The following is a 21,356-nucleotide window of genomic DNA, read 5'->3' as shown; positions in this document are numbered from 1 at the left end:
CTTTAACTTTTACCACTTAACCCTAACTTTTGAGGTAATTTAGCCAAAAAGGATTATACAGAACATGCGTTTTTACACGTACTACAGGCTACTGATCATTTTCTGATAGATCAAAAAGGGACTTTTCCCGAATGGTACTGTGACGCGACAGAGGGCGCTAGTCACTAGGCATAGTGCAAAGATATAGATGGCGCTCTGCCCAGTAACAGAGGCAGATGTTAGGCGCGCATAGCTGTGTGTTAAGCAAGCGCGGCGCATAGGCTCCGCCTTGTGCGTTGTGCGATAGGGCAGCGGAAGTCACTGCTTAGTCACGTGAGCACGTGTGCGGGCGTGGTCAGAGCAGCGCGAAAGCTATAAAAGGCGCGCGTAGGCTACGCTTAGTGTGGTCCTGATAAAGGGTTGATCCTGAGGTAAGGGTCGAGAATCCTGTGCGAGGGTTAAAGTCACCTAGCCTAGTGTGACTGTGCCTAAGTCCGAGTGGTGCGTGTGCTGTTGAGGGGCTCGGTAGGTTGAGGGGCTGATTGGTGGTGCGGTATAGTTCCTGATAGGAGCTTGCGGTCGATGCAAGGGCGCATTGCTATCTCGTGACGTGAGTTGCGTGTAGCACAGCCCTGACAATAAGCCCGTAGACTTGCTAAAGTCCCTGATTCGGCACTGGATGCCCGCAATTAATTGTGGTGTTCACTGCTCTGGGCGAAGTCCGGTCACGTATAATCACGCAGTTTCCCCGTCAATAGCGCCCTCTACTGGTGTATTGGTTGAGTGTGTTGATGAATAAACCAGCCGCTTGTGAATTGTTGTATATAAGTCAGGAGTCCAGGCGAAGTTTATTTCGAGTCAGGTCTGTCCGGGTTACGTCATTAAGTTTCGACCAATCAGATTAGCCATCATCTCGACGAAGACCAACTTTCTTGGGGGACGGTATACTTCGGTCCCAACGGACTCGTCCCTAGCCGCTCAGGGACTCTCCGGCGTGCCGTCCGACGCACTGCGCCTCGAGGAGGAGGGCGCCCTCGCCTTCGTCGGATGGGCGCGGCGCCACAGTACTTTGTCTTTCGAGGCAAATCCCCATGCCTGTACACACCATATATTTTGTACATGTCCGGACACTGGGCACATGAAAATCCCTTATAACAATTAAACAAATAAACTTGAGACGCCATACATCTCTGTGAACTTTCACAAGCAGACACTCCTCCATTCGTATAAATTTGGTTCCCATTGGAATCGCGGTTCAACAGTTAGAGCCGATTTAAGTCTTCCACATAGTTTGTGTACAAATTTTATACTTGGGAAAAAATGCCAAGGCCGCCTGCATTAAAAAACATACCCTATGGCTCAATCTATACCAGCCTAAAGGGAACACCTCACAGGATATAAAGTGGCACCATTCGAAAGAGTATCTCAAGGCGAACAACTTTCTCTCAGACTCAATCCTCGTATCTTGTGCAACACCAAAGTTATGACGTCACTTCTGGTCAATTTTCAAAAAAGTAAAGAAAAACATAAGAAATTGTTTTGGTCCCAAAAGATAACCTGTGGCCTGATTCGGATGCAAAAATATCCAAAGCTGGATGACGAGTCATTTTCAGTAATTTTTCAAGGGGTCACAAATAAAAATAGTGCCCTCGGGGAAAAGGCCATAACTCCGTGACTTTTTGATCTATGACCTTGAATCTTAGACACAAGGTAGATGAAGAGTTGTGCTACGTTTCCTGAAAGTTTCAAGGTCAAAAATTACGGGAGTCAAAGGTTATTGAGGGTCACCGAACGGGGACACCCCTTTTAATCCTAACCCTGACCCTAACCCTTCCTAACCCCAACCCTAACACTTTTGTACATACCCAGCAGATTTCTGAAACACAAATGAAATTCTTGTCTGGTCACTTATCTTTCAATTTCTCTTCAATCATTTATGGGTTAACCAAGTACATTTTTAATTACTCCCACAAAACCAAACCCCCCGAAAAAATTGATTTTTCCGAGTTCTGGTTGCAGCCACATTTCAAGTGGCAACCCTCAACTTTCTCGGGCACTTAAAGGACCATTTTTCAGCCGTAGTTTTTAGCCTTTCTGCTCTCATATGAAAGCTCAAAGACCCAGGGAGTTGATCCCGGCAACGATTTACACAATCTCACCATTTTGGGGGCCAAACAATCTCCTTTTTCAAAAGATACTGTGGGGGCACTTATTAATGCTAATGAGCTGGTCAGAAATTCTCACTTGAATTAGTGGTCTGCACGCCCAGCGACCCGACGGAAGACCGACATTCTTTTGCTAACTTGGAGTTAGCAATTATGAACACATGCCCGACATCGACACCGAGTAAACAGTCCCACAATGATTTTAAATAGCCTATGATTTATCCCAAAGGGGTGAGGGCTAAAGAAGGAAACTGACAACAGATTAACGAATTACGCAAACCTCAGGATGTCCAAGACGAATACAGTACCTGTTCCTCTGTTCAGGTTCTCGTCAGTAGACGTACATGTACACACCATCTCGCCTACCGAATCACGCTGCAACTGACGCGCTGGCTATTTAACTACAGCCAAGCATGTGGGGGCCTGCACCAATTCCTGTTGGTTAAAACCAGTGACGCAGCCCGATACGTCACCCAAATTTTTCATATACTGAAGATGCACATCCAGGGTCCGGCCACGAGAGGTGCACTGCACCGACGTCATGTTATATGCAAATAGCTCACCAGTCTGGAGACCCCAGAACTCTCTTTTTCAACGATTCGGTTCGCTAAAATGCCTTCTTCACAAATAAAATGGAATGTGACCTACATGTATTTGCCTTCCAAGCTCTCGCACATGTATTGCTTGGTGACACTGAGTCTCTTCTCGCTCCATACAAAGCACAGCTGACTGCTTTGTGAAAAGCAAAGCACCTAGTCGTCGAAAACGTGAAAAATGTAACTATTGCACAACACGCATGTATGAGAAAAGAAATAATTGTGGCGCAACTCAGGAGGGGGTGGGGTGAGCGTCGCAGGTATTTTGGGTCAATTCTGATCCCACCCACGGACAAATCCTGAGGGCACCAATGTCCTGAAGCCGAGAACGAATTCAAATACAAAAGACGTAAGCTTTTCCTATTATGACTTTAATAAATTAGCTTTGATAATAAGTAGGCACATTGACTGTAGATACTATCAATATTTTACACTAAAACACAGTAAAATAGAACTTTCAGAGTTGTAACTAAACCATAATATTTGACGATTGAACATTTCAAGCAGGAAACCAGTTTCACAAATTAAGGATCCATGGCAATTTTACTGAAGCTGTAGCCAAGTAATTGCATTTGACCCTGGAAGTGAAATGTCACACACAAAAATTGGCATATTGCATGTACTCCAAGACATTGGCTACATTCTAGACAGGCTTCCGAAATTGAAACACATGTAGAAAAATATAAATTACAAACATATATCAGGAAAAAGTGTGTATTGACCCAATTCCCAATATTGACCAAATTCTGTTCCACAACAATGGGAATCATTCAATTTGTGAAACTGGTTTGCTTTTAATATTTTCTTGAACGAACAATGTGTAATGTGTGTAAAATTTTACAAACAAAATTTCAAATTCAAACTACTTCAACCAAAGTAAATGTCCTGACCAATAAGGTTAATCCCAATGGAAAAGTCACAATTCAATCTAACTGCACTTTTGGCAATTAGGTTCTGACAGTCTTTTATTAGTAGCCAATCAAAATATGCCATTCAATTAAAATACCAGATAGAAAAATATCACACCCCCAATTTCATTTCAATGTTTATTTACAGATTTCAAAATCCCTTTTCAGTCAGACATGACAATGTTTCCATTGACCCTGTCAGTCCCCAATCCTTCAACTTCTGAAGGATTGATGACTTCTACGTTGGTTAACTAGAAGTTAATATGATGCATATTGTCACACATTACTTTTGAATCATGACTTTTCAAATGGAACCACAAAATATCAATAAAAATCTTATTCAAAATAACACGTCCCACACTGAACGTTTATACACATATGGACTAAAACTAACGTTAGTTTGGTTTAACCTGGTTATTTTAAAAACCTCTGACATTTGGTAGAGATAAATTTACAAATAAAGTAAATTATTTATAATTTCATCATATATTAAATATTTCTGGACAGGTTCTGAAAAGTTTACGGGTTGTTTTGTTTTGCACAATGATGTAGTAACATGTTAAATCTAGGCAAGCTGCTTAATGATTGCAAACATGGATGCACGTATGAAGGTCTGCTTCAGGTTAAAGTTGCTCAGCATCTTAATCAATGCATTTCACTTGAGCTCATATGGCAGCTTTGTCATTTCAGATGCCATCTTCAAACAAATCAATTGCCACCCATGGAGAAGAACGACTGCAATTCATTGCAGGTACACCTAGTCAATGCTCTCCTAAATATTTACCAGAACTTTGCAAATGGTACATTTAGCTTAACAGAGAGTACCATCAGGGTGTCGAGCTAAATTATTGGCAGTTCAGTAACCCTAACAGTCCTCAATCCTTCACCTGTTGGAGGACTGAGGACTGTTAGGGTTATGCCACTTGCCATCATCTTCTATGATTCATCACAGAACAGTGTCTCTTGCTAGAACACCGGAAGAAGATGATATTTCACTAAGTGACAAATCAACTTTTTCTGAATGGATAATAGCCGAATTTCAGATGCTCAGTAGTCCCTAATGATTGACATATTAGTTTGATTGTGAGTAAGGTCACATGCGATGCAAATAACGAAAAAGAACCTGCAAGTATGCCACAACCGACCATCGCAGAAGTCTCTATTTGTGTAAACTTACTTCTTTTTTATGGGCGACATTTGCATACAACTTGGTAACTTTTCCATTGGCAGTGGTTATACTACTTTTCAGCATAAACTCATCAAAACCTTTCTTTCATATGTAACCAACCATACAGTCTTTCACATACAATTAGAGACATCTGAACTATCACTCCAATTGAATGGAGTACACCGTCTTACAACTTAAAGCAAATTTTATATGCTCAACCGAATGAAGTAAATATCACTCATGCCAACATAAAAAATCTGCTTTAAAATGCACGATACTGCAAGTACATGTACATCACAAGTTAAACGAATACCCTACAAGACTAACCACCATAAAAACAATGGAAAAAAGGAGTAGTTAGTGAAACTGTCAATGTGTAAGTATTACTTTACCTACCTGCTACTCTGCTATTTAATGTAGATTAATTACCAAGATAAGAGTAAGTACCAGAGTGCTGCTTTCATTCTGTTGGTGTATTTAACCACCCAATAAAGGTAAACTTTAGGACCAAAATCTTTAACTTTGGAAATATGAAGATGAGTGAAATCAGACAGAACAATTTCAAAAATGCCAGAGAACAAAAACCAAACATTCAAAGTCTTCAAAGTCTCAAAATTTTCATAAAAATAAACTATATAATGTGTTAAATACAATCATATAGATGTTTGTATAACTGCCAGTAACATGCACTTTCGAAGTGTCCAAGTGTTTTAGGTATGTAGAATTCAGAGAAAGCACTTATACCAGTCTTCCACTGCAAACTCAGAAAACTGTGTGGGGCAAATAAAAAAGTGCAAGAAAAGTGACGAGCAAAATGTGGCCAGATTGAAACTCTACCAGTTCAAGGTGTAGGATTGGTATTCACAATCAAAAACATGTTTCCACAAGTACTGCATGTACCATTGTGAATTGCTCCCATTTTGCATAAAAGCTCAGCAAACGGACTTTCACATTTAAACTTACGGGAAAAAGTCAACCAAACGATAAAATGCTATTCAGCTTAATGTATTTATTGCACCAACAGTAGAGTATCCATTTGAATGGTGTCTATGGTGCATTGATAATTGGCTGCAGGAACCAAAAAGCACTCTTGGAATCCAGAAGACAGAAAATATATGTATCTCTACCATAGAATTACCATACATTACTGTTCAAATCAATGTAAACAATGAAACCTGTCTACAAAATACATACATAAACAAAATCCAAAACAAATCTGTACCTTTTAGTCTCTCTGGACTTTGGACAATTTTAATTTCTCAACTGTGTCTGTAGTGAGCGCATATAGGATTTAATTTTCCATATATCAGCGTAAAAATGTACTTGTTCTCCCTTTTCAATTCCAAACTGTTTGGAAGCACAGGATATTCAATTGTACTGTTTTAGCCACTAAAACTCTTCTAACAAATTGATGAAGACATCTTTGGGTTTGGGCAAGACTGTTAACTATCATACCAACAGGGAAACAGGTCAAAATATAATCACTGAATGGAAACAATTCTGTGAATTAATCACATAATTCACAATGAGGTTAAAATTTATCTTTTGCAGAAAACAGGTGGAACACAAAAGAAATATTGATCAACTACATCAGATGTTGAGATGATATTCAGCACTCTAGTTCTCATCTTATCAAATGGAATATTTGTTATCATCATTAAGGTATGCTTAAAGGTCAAATGACATGCTGCTACAAGAGTTTTAACCACCACAAGGCAAACACTCATTGGATGAATCTGTAGATATGTGTACATGTACGTAACATGAAGAAAAGGTCCCAAGTCTCGTTCTATGGGAACTTGGCATACACAAAAGTCTGCTAATTACAATTCAGCTACTAATTATTTATGAATCACAGACTGCCAAAACTATTTATCCAAGAGGGAACAAGAAATCCAACTTCAGGTCATATATATGGATCAGAAGGGGTAGTAGCCTGCATTTAAGCTTGTTAAATGTAAAAAGAGTAAGGGAAACATGTCCAAGCTCCATTAATTTACCAGTTGAACCTTCTGGGGAATATGCATGTGTAATTCCTAAAGCTGCTAGACAATATATGATACCAGTGAAAAACACTCGGACATTACAAACAGGGATGTCTCCCTGCTAGCATAACAACCTGTCCCAACCAAGAGTGCTGCCTGTGTGGTTATTAATACTCTGACTCTCTTCAAACACCTACGCACCAGTTCACAAGCTTCTATTTGCAAGGTAACACTCTCAAAAATCTACATTCATGTGGTTAACATTTACCTGCCCACAAAGTTCTGGCCCAACAAACTCTTTGGCCTGCTTTTCTTTATTTCCTCCATGAAGAATTATGGTAGTTTCAGATTGTTTTTCTGTGGAAATTATGGTAATTGTGGACATATTCCAAAGTACACTTTGGAGTAAGCTTATTCAACTACTACAAATTTTTCAAAGTGCCTAAAGGTAAGTATTGATTACCAGATTCTAAATGCAGATCTCAAAATGTCACTTGGACCTTTTATAAAGGGCATTTTCCTCCATCAAATTTTATATCATCTGGGAAATATACAACTACAATGAAGCCATGTGAAGGGTGGAATACAGTACTTTCAATGTGTTTATGCTTAACCTGTTGACAAGACTTGCAATTAGGAGGCTTTAGTTGACAAAGTTTCCATTTCCAGCACTATCAAACATAAAGAAGACCAGGAGCTTGGTTGAATACATGCACTCTGTGGACAGGTGATTTTTCAATCTCCTTACTACACCTTTCAAATATCATAATTAATTTACTATGGGCCAAACACAGCTTCTAGCCAGATATATAAAGCCAGCGAAGTTGGTTATATACACAAGAAACAATGTCAAGGAATGAAAACTTACAACAACCAGTGCATATACTGTATACTACAAAGTAGCAGGTCAGATCATTAACATATCTCAGGCCATGTCCAAATAGGGTTTCCAGAGCTATGGCCGTTATTGTCCAAAATACATGCTTTTCCAATGGAGCAAAGACCTAGCTCAAGACAACAATTAAGACACAGCCTCAGCCAGCCAGTCAGTAAGTCTTGTTGACATGACTAGCAAGGTAATTCATTCATGTTGTCATGGACAACCCATTCCAGTATAACATACAGTACATGTATTCCATCTTGAGATTGCTAATAATTAGTCCTGTTACTTGTACATCTAGCCAATCAATACACATTTTACCAACATCTCTTCCTAGTATAGCAAATGGGGGCTGGGCCAATAAGACTTGTTGAATACATAGCCTTGGTAAGTATTCCTCATCAAATTCAGTTTTCTTTCCTTTTACATTGTACATTTCCTTACAGCCACTGAGACTGGCACAGAATTTTACCATTCTGCTACAAACACATGAATTATTTCTAAAAAGTACAGGTTAAAGTCTTTGTTTTTCTCAATGGAAAGTTGAAGGTGTGTTATTTGACTACATAGGAACCATGCAATATATCCTTCCAGCCATTGCCCCAACCCCAAACACTTTACTGCATTTTTCTTTTTTGTAAGTTTAAATTATACATGGCTGCTTAACCTCACACTTTGTAGCATCATTAATATCGAGAAATACTCCAACTATCCACTAGTGTCCAACCTAACTGCTTTCTTATTGTTTTAATTTGAAAATAAAGTCCAGTTTTTGTTTCTTTTCCAAAGGAATCTAGGAAGTATGTAATGCCAATGCTGCTTTAAATTTCATGAGTGATGTTTGTATCCCAAACAGCTTCATATAAGTACATGTATGGGGGACTACGGGATATCCATCTCCCATTAAAGAAAATACCAAGACCACTGCAAAGAAACAATTTATGACTTCAAAAACTTATGAGCACAGAAAACATAGGAATTTTACTCCATATTAGCACTTATATATTGCAATGTTACACAGTTCAGATAAATTCATCTCCTACTGAATGTACAAGTACTTTGAGAAAGATGTCATGAAAACAGAATCTTGATTTAAAGATTTATTTCAAACAAGTTGAGGTTTGTTTTACAAAATGTAATCCGATTATTTCAGCATGTCGGTGAGATCAACTTGAAGCCAAGACAGCCTTTGCAACAATAAAATTCAAACCAAGCAGCATAGATGTTGAGTGTTTTGACAATAAATCCTTGAACACTGGGTTTAGAAAAAGCTTTTGATCATTTTTTGAACATTAAAAATGATTTGACCAAAAACGGTCGGTGAGTCATTGATAACTGTCAGAATTCTATTCAGGGAACAGTTAAGAGCGGGCAACTTACAGTGAATGACAAAGTCTACAGCTGCATAAGACATTGGACATGTATGTTATGTTAGTTTTGAAACCACATGAATACATACATGTACAAAGGAATCCTGTAACTACTGCATATATATGGTACAGTAGCTGGGGGATTTCTTTTACCAGGATAGAATTTCTGCAATGAAGGCTCAAACTGGAAATGTACAAGTTCAAATTAAAACAAAAGAAGACTTAGGATGGACACTCTATGACAAATGAACTTATTCATTTCCTTAAAAGGTTCATACTTTGGGTCCTGGACCATTTAGAAGGCGAGTATTCTGGGCTTGCAAATTATAGCAAAGAGGGGTTTAAATGTGAAAGCAGCACACATTGATAACAGTGAACCAAGTGGCCATACGTGTATCTGTCAATTCAACTTCATCCCAAAAGCTTAATGTAAGAAATAAAGCTGGAAGGTTAAGGAACAAACTAAAACTCTGGATTCAACTCATCAAGACATCTGACTGAACATTCCAGTGATGGTTAAAGGGTCACAGTCAAAATATCTTGACCATGCCTAAAATTCTATCCAGCTGTATCTTTAATAGACCTGTTGTTAAATTTAGAAGCCTTATTTTATGCTTAGTGCACCTAACACTTTTGCAGTCTGGTTATGTAAGAACCCTGGCATGTTTAATGTGTCCTTTTCTTTGAACAATTAATTTACCAAGAGTGGCAATTTAGAACCAGAGACTGGGTGTGGCAGATATGTTTTTGAAATGCTCTACAGTCAATCATGACACCAATCAAAAGAGAGATATGCATTACCACGTACGGTGCAGTTCTTCAATGTGTCCGATGGCATCCAAAATATGAAACTCACGGATAAAACTGGATCTCTACATGGGATTCATGATGTATGTCCTTCTCAGGGTTGTTAATGTGTAGCCTGTTCATGTCAATACTTTTGAAGGCATGTCAAATCTTCATCGCTTCACTATTTGATTGGTTTTCCCCTGAACAGTCAATCTGCATATGACAGGGTACGCACTGCAAGGAGGCTTCACAGCTGATTGCCCAGATGCCCCTGGTCTTTGCCTCAATGCCCATTGAAATTTCCAATTAGACAAGTTGATATTTTAATAAAAGGGCCCTTTGCAATTGAGAAATTGCCTAGCCTCTTCAAGAACAAAGTTCCACCCTGAATGGTTGATTTTTTAACACCCCACCTTAAAATTGGATTGCACCGTGGAGGGTGGTGCTTTTCACATCTGTCAGATGGAAGTTTATCCAGTGAAAATACATGTACGTGTATACCACGATTTCCTGTCCATGTTTGTGAATTTCAAAGACACAGCTGGACAGAGATTTCTGTGATGTTCCAATTCATACAAAGGGAAGCTACCATTTTCAGAAAAGTAACTGGTTTTGAAATAAAGCAACTGCTGACAACAAAATAGTTATATTTGAACTGGAGTTAGACAAAGCACCAGTAACCACAGAATATCTCACATCCATATACTTGAAAGTTCGTACAAAAAGTATTTAATCAAACTATATTCAGAATTTACAGTTTGAATCCATGTTTTGTACAATTTGGTATTCACTTTGGCTGATTGTGTCAGCAGGGTGTATACAAAGACAGAGTACAGTGCAATCAGTTTGACAAGGTAACTACCAGTCACTCGTACATGTCAACCAGTCAATGAAGCACTCCTAATGACCCGACTATGGCACCTAGAATGCTTCTCCCATGTCCATTTTCATCTCAGTAATGCTACCCTTTAATGACAATGCTTGGACACCCTTAAATGTTATACACAATACCATGAACACATCAAAATGCTTACCAAATTTTCTTGCCGCTTGTGTTCTTACTGATACAAAATGACACAAGTCACTCACAATTTAAGTAAACAATTACTTCAGTACCTGTCTAGGTCATAAGCCTTTGTCAGACCCTACCTCCCCTCAACCCTTCCCCTATTTCATGAGACATCTTAACGCTATCTTACCTTGTTCCTTATTACATGTATTTCTGATCAAATCCTGTATAACATTTAAAATGCATTCTCGCCGGGTATTTGATGCATTACTGAACTGGATGTATAATTCTGATAGTTTTAATATGTACCTTCCTTACTCCTTTTATCTAGAATAGAGCCCAATGTAGTCAATTAATTCAACTGGTGATCTAGACTTTACAATCCAATACATTCCTAACCCCTATGCCTTTGATTCCTCTCTTTCAATGGCTTCCAACAAGTTATCTTCCCAATAACTCAAGGTATACATCTCACTGCCTCAGAGTTGGAGACAGCACTTACCCCATCAGATCCATGAACTGTACTGCGCAGCCCTGTAGACACCCCATGTTTACTGAGGTGTACGTACTTGCGACGGCTGAATACAAAGATCTTGAGTAACTGTTTACTCCTCATCTCTGTCCCCTTCACCATCACCCTCTCTTTGCTCACGATCTTGATCTTCTTCTTCCTCCTCTTCCACTGGAGCTGTTCGTAACTCCTTCATCTTATCCACATAGTCACTGAAGATGTCACGGAAGCGTGCCCATGACCGCTCCGGAATAGTGATGGATGTACGGTACTGGTTACGTGGCTATAAGGTAATGGTACCATCCAAAGATCATTAGTCGATCTCAGTGGATAAAAAAGGGATACTTGAACACACTGGCAATCATGTACAATCTGCCCCAAGCTGGAGTGCACCATCACGGATGAAAAACAAACAGATGGTGCTAAGTTTTCTAACCGGGTTCTTGCACACATTTGGTGTGCACGCAAGCTCATATATGTACATGTACATTCCAGACAAATTTGTTGCACGTACTCAGCGTGCTACACTGTAAACGTCAAACGTACATAAAAATTTCCAATTTCAAAACACACCCTCTTTTGTTCCTGCTTGGAGCAGATAACCTGAAAGCCTCTAATAGTCAAGTATGAGAAATGTACAAATACAGTATGGTTTGGGGAAGTAGTGGGAATTACTGTTTCCGAGGTGTAGGTCAACTTGACGACCTCCTAATGCAAAGCAGAGGGAGGTACATGTAGTCAGTACTTGTAGCACCTGTTTATCTTACCTTTTTTGACAGTCAAGTTTTCGGCAAGAATAACTCATTTTGTACATGGCTGATATAGCCAAGCTACAGATGCTAACTTGGTCCTTGTCTTACAAAGGTATGGTTTTTATAGATGTACATGTATGTATAAATACATATTAAAGAAATGTCATAACCACAGAGCTATATATCAAAAGTAGAGCACTGACTAATGTACAAATTGATTCCTGCTGGGCGCATTCATATTTGTGCACAAACCTATGGAAAACTGGACATTTTTGACGGCTTTGGTAAGGCTAATTGAACCTGTATCTTGAAACAGTATGTCAACAAAGGCCATATGCAAAAAACTAATGCACAATCAGTAAAGAAGCATTTTATTTTGCTGGTTGTAAACAACATAAACACTTGCACATATGTGCTGCAGGTAACTTAGCCATGACTCTTTTAATTGGAGTTTAGGAGTACCCAGTCATGCCAGTAAGAGTTGCACTTAGAATGCATAATTTGACGTTAATCCTATCTGATTGTGATTGTCATGATTGTTGTCCCAGCACACACATTCATTACAAATGTCTGCACCCTGGTCGGTGTCAACTTTTCTCTATGGCAGAATAAGAAGTTAGCACTGTAGTAATTAAATATAGCTCAAGGGTAATAACACAGGGATTAAGCTAGCTCACCTGTACTTCACTAACACGCATGAAGATGCCTCTATAGTTGTTGCCAATATCAAAATAGAAGTTTTTATTTTCTACTCTGATGAAGCGATTCTCTGGTAACTCAGGTTGAACATCAGCTAAATTTAGAAAAAGACAAGACAAATAAATACTATAAATGTATCAGCAACATGCAAAAAGCCAACCAATACCATTACTGTCACCCAACATGTACACGCTGCTACCCCACACATACACACACAAGTGTGTATTTGCCTGCAACTGGGGACCCCCTATTGTTCCTCTTTTGTTTGTACTTTATCTTTTTTAGAAGACCACCCATATGTTTTGTACACAGTTGTCAATCGGGGACCCTCTGTCTATCAGGGACCTTATTGTCCTCTATTGTTCAAGGTCCCCAACTGAATGCAGAAACAAACTCACAGCTACCCCACACATACACGCTGCAACCATACATGTACATGTATCCAGTTGCATTAAAGTCAAAACAAAAAATCGGCCATATGACCAAATAAATCCACATAAAGGGAGGCATTCTTTCCGTGTGAAGTAAAATCTCATTAAGTCAAACCTCAGGGGAATGGACAAAGGCTTAAAAAATCAGGATTTTCAGCTAAAGAAAAAGCCTGTGTTTTGTAGTCCAATCATGATTACATGTACATGTATACCCACAAATACATGTGCAGTACTACGTTGCTCTAAGATGCACTTTTGTCATTATTTTCCATGTCTCTGTCACAACTCATCATTTTACTGAGATTTTTGTGAAATGTTACTACCTACTAATTTTCATTCTATTGACAAAAAATAAATATATTCAGTGGTGTACATTTGCGTGGCTATCTTTCTTTCAAATTGTTTTATTCTTATAATGTCTGAAGTACAACACTCCATGCAGTCTCAGCGTTTTCCTATGTTTGGTCACGGCCATTTCACGAGCTTTACTTCAGGAGATATGGCTGTCCAAACAAGGCAGGTCGAGCTAATTAAATTAAGCACAAGTTTACCCGTATTTCAAAACTAATAGACAGATTGACATAAAATTTCAGTTTGAGGGTTCTCAATGAATCCAATCAGTATGCCCAAATTTCATTTCAATCCACAACGGACAGGCTCAAATGTGTGTTGAATTGACACAGAATGACCAAGTAATAAGCCAAACTGACTCACCTGTGCCATTCTCAGTTCCAAATTCATCTAGGAGCTCTGTTAGGGCATTTTTAAATTCTACCAATCCTTGTGCAGGGAGGGCTATCTGAGTACGTCGCGCTCTGTTGACAGTTTGTGAAACCTACAGTAATTATAAAATCAAAATATTACAATCCTAATTATTTTCAAAGTCTTAGTTTAGTTTGAAAGCTTTCCCAACAAATATATATATATAAATGCAGTTAAACTGTGGTTTGACTGGACCAAAGGATTTTTGATGCAATTTTCCAAATTGTAAGATCCAGCTTACTGCTATGCAGCAAAGAACTGTCAACTTCACCTCTTGTTGAGATACGTCTTAAAACTTTGAACATTCCTGTTTCAACTGGAATGCCCCATCAGGAAATGTGCTCCCAGTGAGAATCTGTTGTTTCCATTAGGAATGCACCACTTGGAATTCACTTACACTTCTCCCTTAGTTCCCGGTTGGGAAGTTAACGTTGTTCAAGCATGGCACATTGAGTGTTTAAAAGCCAACCCCTGCTACCCCAAAAGCAATGTGGCCCATACATGTACATGTACAAGGTTCATATGTTTACAAGTACTGGTATATGAATGCCCATGTACATGTACAAACTACATGTACACATGTACATGTTTCAGACAGACTGACTTCAATGCAGTTTGTTTTAAAGCGAACACAATATGGTTTCCATAAGCTGTGCTCTTGCATGTATCCCTCCTTGATCAAATAATATGTATACCATATCCCAGCCTGCAAAACAAGTAGAAGTGTCTGTTTAATAGTTAGTGTACTCATAACTCATTATTTTACCCAGGGCAGTGTACAGTTATATTACGACTGATGAAAGACTGAAAGAAAACCAACTGAAATCATAATCCTAACAGTCATGCACATCATTTGGGTTACAGGACTCAAGACTAGAAAGTACTACATAGTAGTCTGAGCCTGAAGGACCTACATGTAGTGCTATAAATTACTACTTCTGGCTAGGGCACCCTCCGAGAACAATAAAGTCGTGCGTGCTTAATGCCACAGCACTGTATGGTACATTGTCTTATCTACTGCATTTTATGGCTTCAGAGAACAGTCAGGTCATGTCCTCTTACAAGCAACAGCGCTGTATATTACATTTTACTACTAAGTAGTAATTTTTAATATAACGTACATGTAGGGTTGGGGGGAATTAAAGTCACTTTACTAAAGCACATTTCGTCCATAAAAGCAGTACAATGATGAGAACTTTACCTTTAGAAATCTACCCCTGTTATTTTCTTTAAGATCAAGGTAATAACGTTTGTTTTCATTGATGATGACTTCACTCTTAAGTCTGCCATCCTCTGGTGGGTTGTCAGGGTTGGGTGGACCAAGTTGGGCATAATGTTCACTAAATTCTGTCATGTGATCACGTAATGCTGCTGCAGCAGACATGGCCAATGTTAGCCGGCTCTTTCCTCCACTTGCCCCCACCTGAGGAAAACGCAAAGACAACATTTCAAACAAAACAGCAACTACAGTGCAACCGGGTAACATTTTAAGGGGGGGGGGTGTTGGGAGGCCCATATTTTCTGGATGGGAGCACATTAGGAATACCTCGTTCTCATGGAGTGGAAGGTCATTAAAGAACGGGCGGATTTATTTTTGAAAGGGAAAGGGGAGCAAAAGGGCACACGCAGCATTGAGGGTGAGAAGGACATGCCCCTATATGCCCCCCCCCTTTGGTTACATTGCTTTACAGAGTTCGAAATAACTGAATAATGAAAACTACACACACATACCAATTAGTAACTGGCCTGAAGTCCACCCTGTCTTAGCCTCACTCCGGCCTCTTAACAAACATGTTCATTACAACACTGTACAACAGCATACCAAATAAATACACGTTCTACACAATGCCCATTTTGACAGCCCATACATACCTGTACATGTAGCTAAACCCAGTGAAGCATTAAGAATCTGTACATTTTCAACGTTTTCAAATTAGTTTACCCTATGAGTAAGATTTGAAGCTTTGTACAGTGTAAATGATGTACAGCTGGACCAGGAGAGGGCACTAGTTTCTTGGCAACAGAGGCTCCTTTGGTCATAACTAGGAAATGAATGTGTTACATGTACATCACTATCAACAAACACACACAACCAACATGGCTCTTTTCAACCAATGAGGGCGTGCTTCTGCCTGAGGCGGATACACACAATGCAAATAGTTTGTCAGTACAACCATGTACGAGTCTGTGCAGGACATTATCATATCTCTTCTTGTAAGAGGTGGTTCTGGACAGAACAGATGCTAAGAATTATGTTCTCTATAATATTACATTTTTCCAGAGAGAGAATTGCAATATTGAGAACAATATCACCCTCCCCCCAACATTGGTTGTACAACCTAAAACTCTCACCTACAGTACAAGTACATTGGTTGTACTAAGAACCTGCCACCCACCTGTATGTACATGTACCTCCACAGCATAATTTTCCAGTATTCATTTTTCGATTCCAAATACAAATAAAACGTTACGAGACAATATGACGCTATAATTTCAAGTACAAATACCTCAGCAATTTTAATAAATTTTCCTCTCCTGTTTTGCTTGACATCGATGTAGTATCTCTTTGTCTGTACACTGAGAGTCTTTGTGGCCAGTTCTTGGACCCCTGCAACATCAAATTAAAAAAGGAAGATTGAAAAAACGTCGAAAACTTTTATAATGCTTTAATGTTTGACATGTACATGTACAAATGAATATGCTGACCTTTACAATATATGGTACGTGTATACACTGTTGTGTGTGCTTTTAATATACAGGCAAATGTAGGAACTGGTCATACACTTGTCTTAAATATGGCCTTTTCATTGGTTGAATTGGTTCAGTACAATTACTTGACAGAGCGACATACAGTACGTGTACAATGTACATGTAACTGTACAAATGTTGCAATAACCATTAGACATCACATCAGCCAGCGCTGTATGCACCTAGGCAAAGCACACAACCCTGCTGTGTACAGGATAACGCAGGAACAGCTAACCACTAATGTTCAACAATTCCGTACGTGTACGTAAATTGCCCATAATTATCCCTCAGAAAAACAACTGCATAACATCAAGATAGAGACATGGCAACATAACTGTTGTTACTTCATGGCGTGTATTACGTGTTTGTACTCTGCAGAACACAACGGAATAAATGATAAAGATGGGGGAATTCGGTTATATAGTACCTACATGTAGCGGCAGTACATGTACATGTACGTGTATATTGTATAACCTTTTTTGTAAACATTAAGAAAATCAAAACGGCAAGCTGCCCTGGTTCACTGCTGCATGTACAATGTACATTGTATACATGTGGAAATCAATTCATTTCAACAAACCCATGAAACTTTGTATAAAGTTTTTGTCTTTAGCTACATGCATGTGTACACGTATACACCCGTATGGATTATACACTGTATTTGAGTGACCAACAGGTACATGTACACTGTACATGTATACATGTACATGTACTTTGTGACCTTTCTTCCTTTTCAAAAATTTATGGCTAAATGTACGGGGATGTGAATGCATCGAATAAACCTGTACTATTTGATAAAATCCAAGGTACATGTAAATGTAGAAAATACAATTCTGAACATTAGAAAGTACATGTATCTTTCATTTAACCATCGCTACCTAAAACCATGATCACTACTCACCCCCACCATATTGCTTTGCACCCATCTACCAATTCTTCACTGCATAGTACTGACAAATTCCCACCTCATCCGTGATGTCCTATCGTACACATACATGTACACGTACTTTCCATTTTATTCCACCAAATCCCCAATCCAACCTACCAGATCCCCAATCAAATCATGAAATCTACATGTATATTCTACCTAACGCCAGCCACAACCCCTACCCTACCAAGTCCCCCCGCCCCGAATATAAATTTCCATCCAAGGGTCGGACTAGGCCCTTGCGGAAGTGAATGCTCATTTAATTCTAAACTTAAGAAGAAAAGATCTACATACATGTACATGCACTGTGTACATGTACAATGTACTGCACAAGTATGTACATGTATGTGTACATGAACAGAGTAACATGCATACATGTATATGCAATGCAATACAGGCATTTCACAACAGTGCACCACCAAGAGTTTGGAAAGCATTGGCCAATCATAATACATGAACTGTGTCAACCCTTTCCAAATGTGCACTGCCGGACGACCCATCCAGACGAGTCAACCCATTCAATTGTGCATTGTATATTTTTGGTCACCGCGTAACTCTTGGCGGTGCACTACTGTGAAATGCCACATTATATACATGTACATACATGTATAACTTTAACCCAACCATCCCCATCCCACACTAACAAATACCCACCCAAACCAAAGCAACAAACTCTTATCCTCGATCCCATTATATTCTATCAAATCCCACTCCATCCCACAAACCTTCGCCTCATCCAGCCACACCCCCTTGCACTTCATGAAATCTGCACTATACATGTACATGTACATGTAAGTATACCATTTCATACTAAATACATGTACATTTATGTCAGGAAGGTATCCGGTACCAGTACAATGAACAATTTTAACTCATGAACATAAACATGCACGACAGGAATATGTACATACTGTATTGAATTAAGGTATAAAATGTTTATTGTAAGAAATTATGTTAGAAATTATAATTCCGTAAGCTTCCTAAGATGTGAGAGGGCACATGCACTAATGGGTACATGAGTGTTCCGAGGTGTAAGAAACCAAGTCTGAGTAAAAGCAAGTTCAGACTTGTCCTATCATGCCTATGGTACATGTACATGTATGCTATGTACAGCCACATACAGGTATTTATACATGTACATGTAATTGTAAGCAGTATATTTGGCCAATCTGCACAATCCCTGATCACTCTACACAATTCATTACAATTACACATTACTTTACAATGTATTTCTATTTTTGGAACAATCTATCACAACTGTGAAGTAGAAAGACACAATTGGCTGATCATGCTGATGATGGAACTTTCGACAACTGTGTAATAACATCAACTGATCATACAGAGATCAAGCAATCACATACATGTACATACATGTACACGTACATGTGTAACCAATCGCACCCAACATCTACATGTATGTACACGTACGTGTATGTATACACTGCAGGCATAGTTCCAGGCACTATCAGTTTGGCATGTTTGGTGCAACAAATGAAGCTATCCTTGACCACAAAGTCCCAAAAAATTCAAACTTCACCAAGCTACATGTACGTGCAAAGCAATTTTCTGACAGGTGTTATAATAGACCAACCACAGGACCGAGTTGGACCACGAGGGGGTGCAGTTTTCCAAGCAACAGAGGCTCATGTGGTGGGAACAACTTCGCTGGTTCACAAACGACTATGAAATTCACCCATTATGGTTGTTCTTTACCAACAAAATGAACACTCCCCACCAACAAGTTAAACGCTTTCGATTCTCACTGTCATAATGGATTTGAACCAATTACCTGATCCCTGCAAATCAGTGGTCACATGGTTAAAACATCTGCACTACTAAGCTGGAAGTTGTGGGTTCAAACCCCATCCGAGAAGATCATGATTTTATCACAACACTCAGGCCACACTGGTAGGACTAAGTTAAATTCCCTATGCACTGCCAAATTAATACTAAACTTGTGTATGACTGCAATGTCTCAATGCCACAGTCGCCAGGTCCCCAATGTGTCTAAGTCTGCCACCTTCCATCAAGTCTGATTGGTTTTCACAGGCAGGGACACAGGCTGGGACAATATAGGGCCTACTGGTAGGGGACCTGGTGATTATAGTTTATACCATCATGATCATTAGTGGAATCTACATCATGTTTGAGAAAACTGCAGGGTAAACAAAGCAAGAGTAGGATTTAGATACATGTACATGGGGTTCATTTCCTTTAGCACCCTGTTCCCTGAGGGAACAAATTCTACTTCTTTGAAATAACTTATCTAAACAAGTTGTGGGTGATGTCTTCTTCCATATCAGAAAGAAAAGAGAACAGGGCTTTTGGTTTGGGGTAAAACTGCAGAGTACCTAGAAGAGCTGTGAACGACCTGGAACAGTGGACGTTTGTTTTGATCAATCCCAAAGGCCTGAGTCAGGTAACCAGAGGAAAAAGAAAATGGTGTGATTCGAATGAACAGTTGTCCTTTGCCAAACTCGGGTTAGGAATTTGAAGTTTTCTTGCTTAAATATTGTCAAAATTACCGAAACTAGGCCTATCAGGATTGAGTAATGGTTCTTTAAGCTCAAATGTTAGTAAGTTTGAGAAAGTGGACTTAGTTTCCTTATTATGCTAAGGAACAGGGTGCTATAATGGTAATGAACCCTTATACATGGCTGACTGGTTACAAACAAGCACATGTAAATGTAGGCCTACACATAAACGTGGCTGCAATGTAGGCGATGTACATGATGTGTCATGGTGGTTTGATGCGCATAGTAGGCCCTGCGTGTGTATGTTCAGTACACGTAGGCCTACATGTACGTGTATGTGGATGTGCATGTTTGTCATGTACATGTAGGCCTATGTCAACAATGTGCAGGACTCAAGGTTCCATACATCATGTACATAGGCCTATATCATACATGTACAAAATGATGCAGGCCTACATTGTACATACACACATGCATGCATGGCACAGGCTACGTGTACACATTGTCTGACTGTCAACGATATGCCTGCCTTTGTGATCATGTGCAAAGAGAATTCCTGTTGTGTACACGACGTACCTTATTTGTAAATATATGTAGGACCTATATCCATGCAGATGTAGGACCTCCACGTCCAAAAATGGCCTGGGCCTACACATGTAATGTTGGTTACTGCACGTCTACGGTGCCGTGCACAAAATGCACGGATGGGCTGCTGAATGGCTGCTGGATTCTCAATGTTGACGTTCATCATACAAAAGCTCGGATTATTTTATGCATTGAAAAATGTTGATTTTTACACACCTGTATGGCTCTTGGATATTTTCTTTATCAGAAAATGCAATTCAGAAATGATGCCAAAAGCTCAGTTACCGTGAATTTTCTTCTAAGTATTGGCCAAACTGTGTACAAATTTCCGTGAAGCGGCCATGTTGTATGACCCCTGCAGGCTGGTTTAAATGCACGTAATCAGCTGACAGCCCGTGCTGTCAAAGCGCACAACTCGACGGTTTAACCTCAAATTATCCAGATTTTTTCACAAAATAGGTGCTTGGTACCTCAACACCATTGTGCATTTTTGAAATGTACGATATGTTTTGTTTACCTTGCCCCTGAGACTGGTCCTCAGTGCTTTCTCGGTCCGACATCACTCCTTTCCAGGCTGCGCGACAGCTCCCAGTATTTATTCGTGCACTATAGAGCCT

The 21,356-nt window shown here is 39.4% G+C and overlaps 1 protein-coding gene across 1 annotated transcript; it reads right to left on the bottom strand.

Annotated features, from left to right (window-relative positions):
- Positions 1-3,090: 3,090 nt before the first annotated feature.
- Positions 3,091-21,356, bottom strand: LOC110982985 (transcriptional regulator protein Pur-beta-like). Its single transcript, XM_022241817.2, has 6 exons — positions 21,257-21,356; positions 16,512-16,612; positions 15,206-15,427; positions 13,957-14,077; positions 12,790-12,905; positions 3,091-11,643 (listed from the first exon to the last, which is right to left on the bottom strand). The coding sequence occupies exons 1-6, from the start codon at positions 21,297-21,299 to the stop codon at positions 11,455-11,457; spliced, it is 792 nt and encodes a 263-aa protein (XP_022097509.1). The 5' UTR covers positions 21,300-21,356; the 3' UTR covers positions 3,091-11,454.

Source organism: Acanthaster planci, linkage group LG21 (assembly GCF_054643075.1).
Source record: "Acanthaster planci isolate LZ-2023a linkage group LG21, COTS_SCS, whole genome shotgun sequence".
NCBI classification, from domain to species: Eukaryota; Metazoa; Echinodermata; class Asteroidea; order Valvatida; family Acanthasteridae; genus Acanthaster; species Acanthaster planci.
This window is presented reverse-complemented; position numbering and strand designations above follow the sequence as displayed.

Coding starts and splice junctions, on each gene's coding strand:
- LOC110982985 (XM_022241817.2), bottom strand. CDS start 21,299: ATGTCGGACCGAGAAAGCACTGAGGACCAGTCTCAGGGGCAAG. Junction 15,428..16,511: donor AATTTATTAAAATTGCTGAG/GTATTTGTACTT, acceptor CGTTTTCCTCAG/GTGGGGGCAAGTGGAGGAAA. Junction 14,078..15,205: donor ACAGGGGTAGATTTCTAAAG/GTAAAGTTCTCA, acceptor TAATTACTGTAG/GTTTCACAAACTGTCAACAG.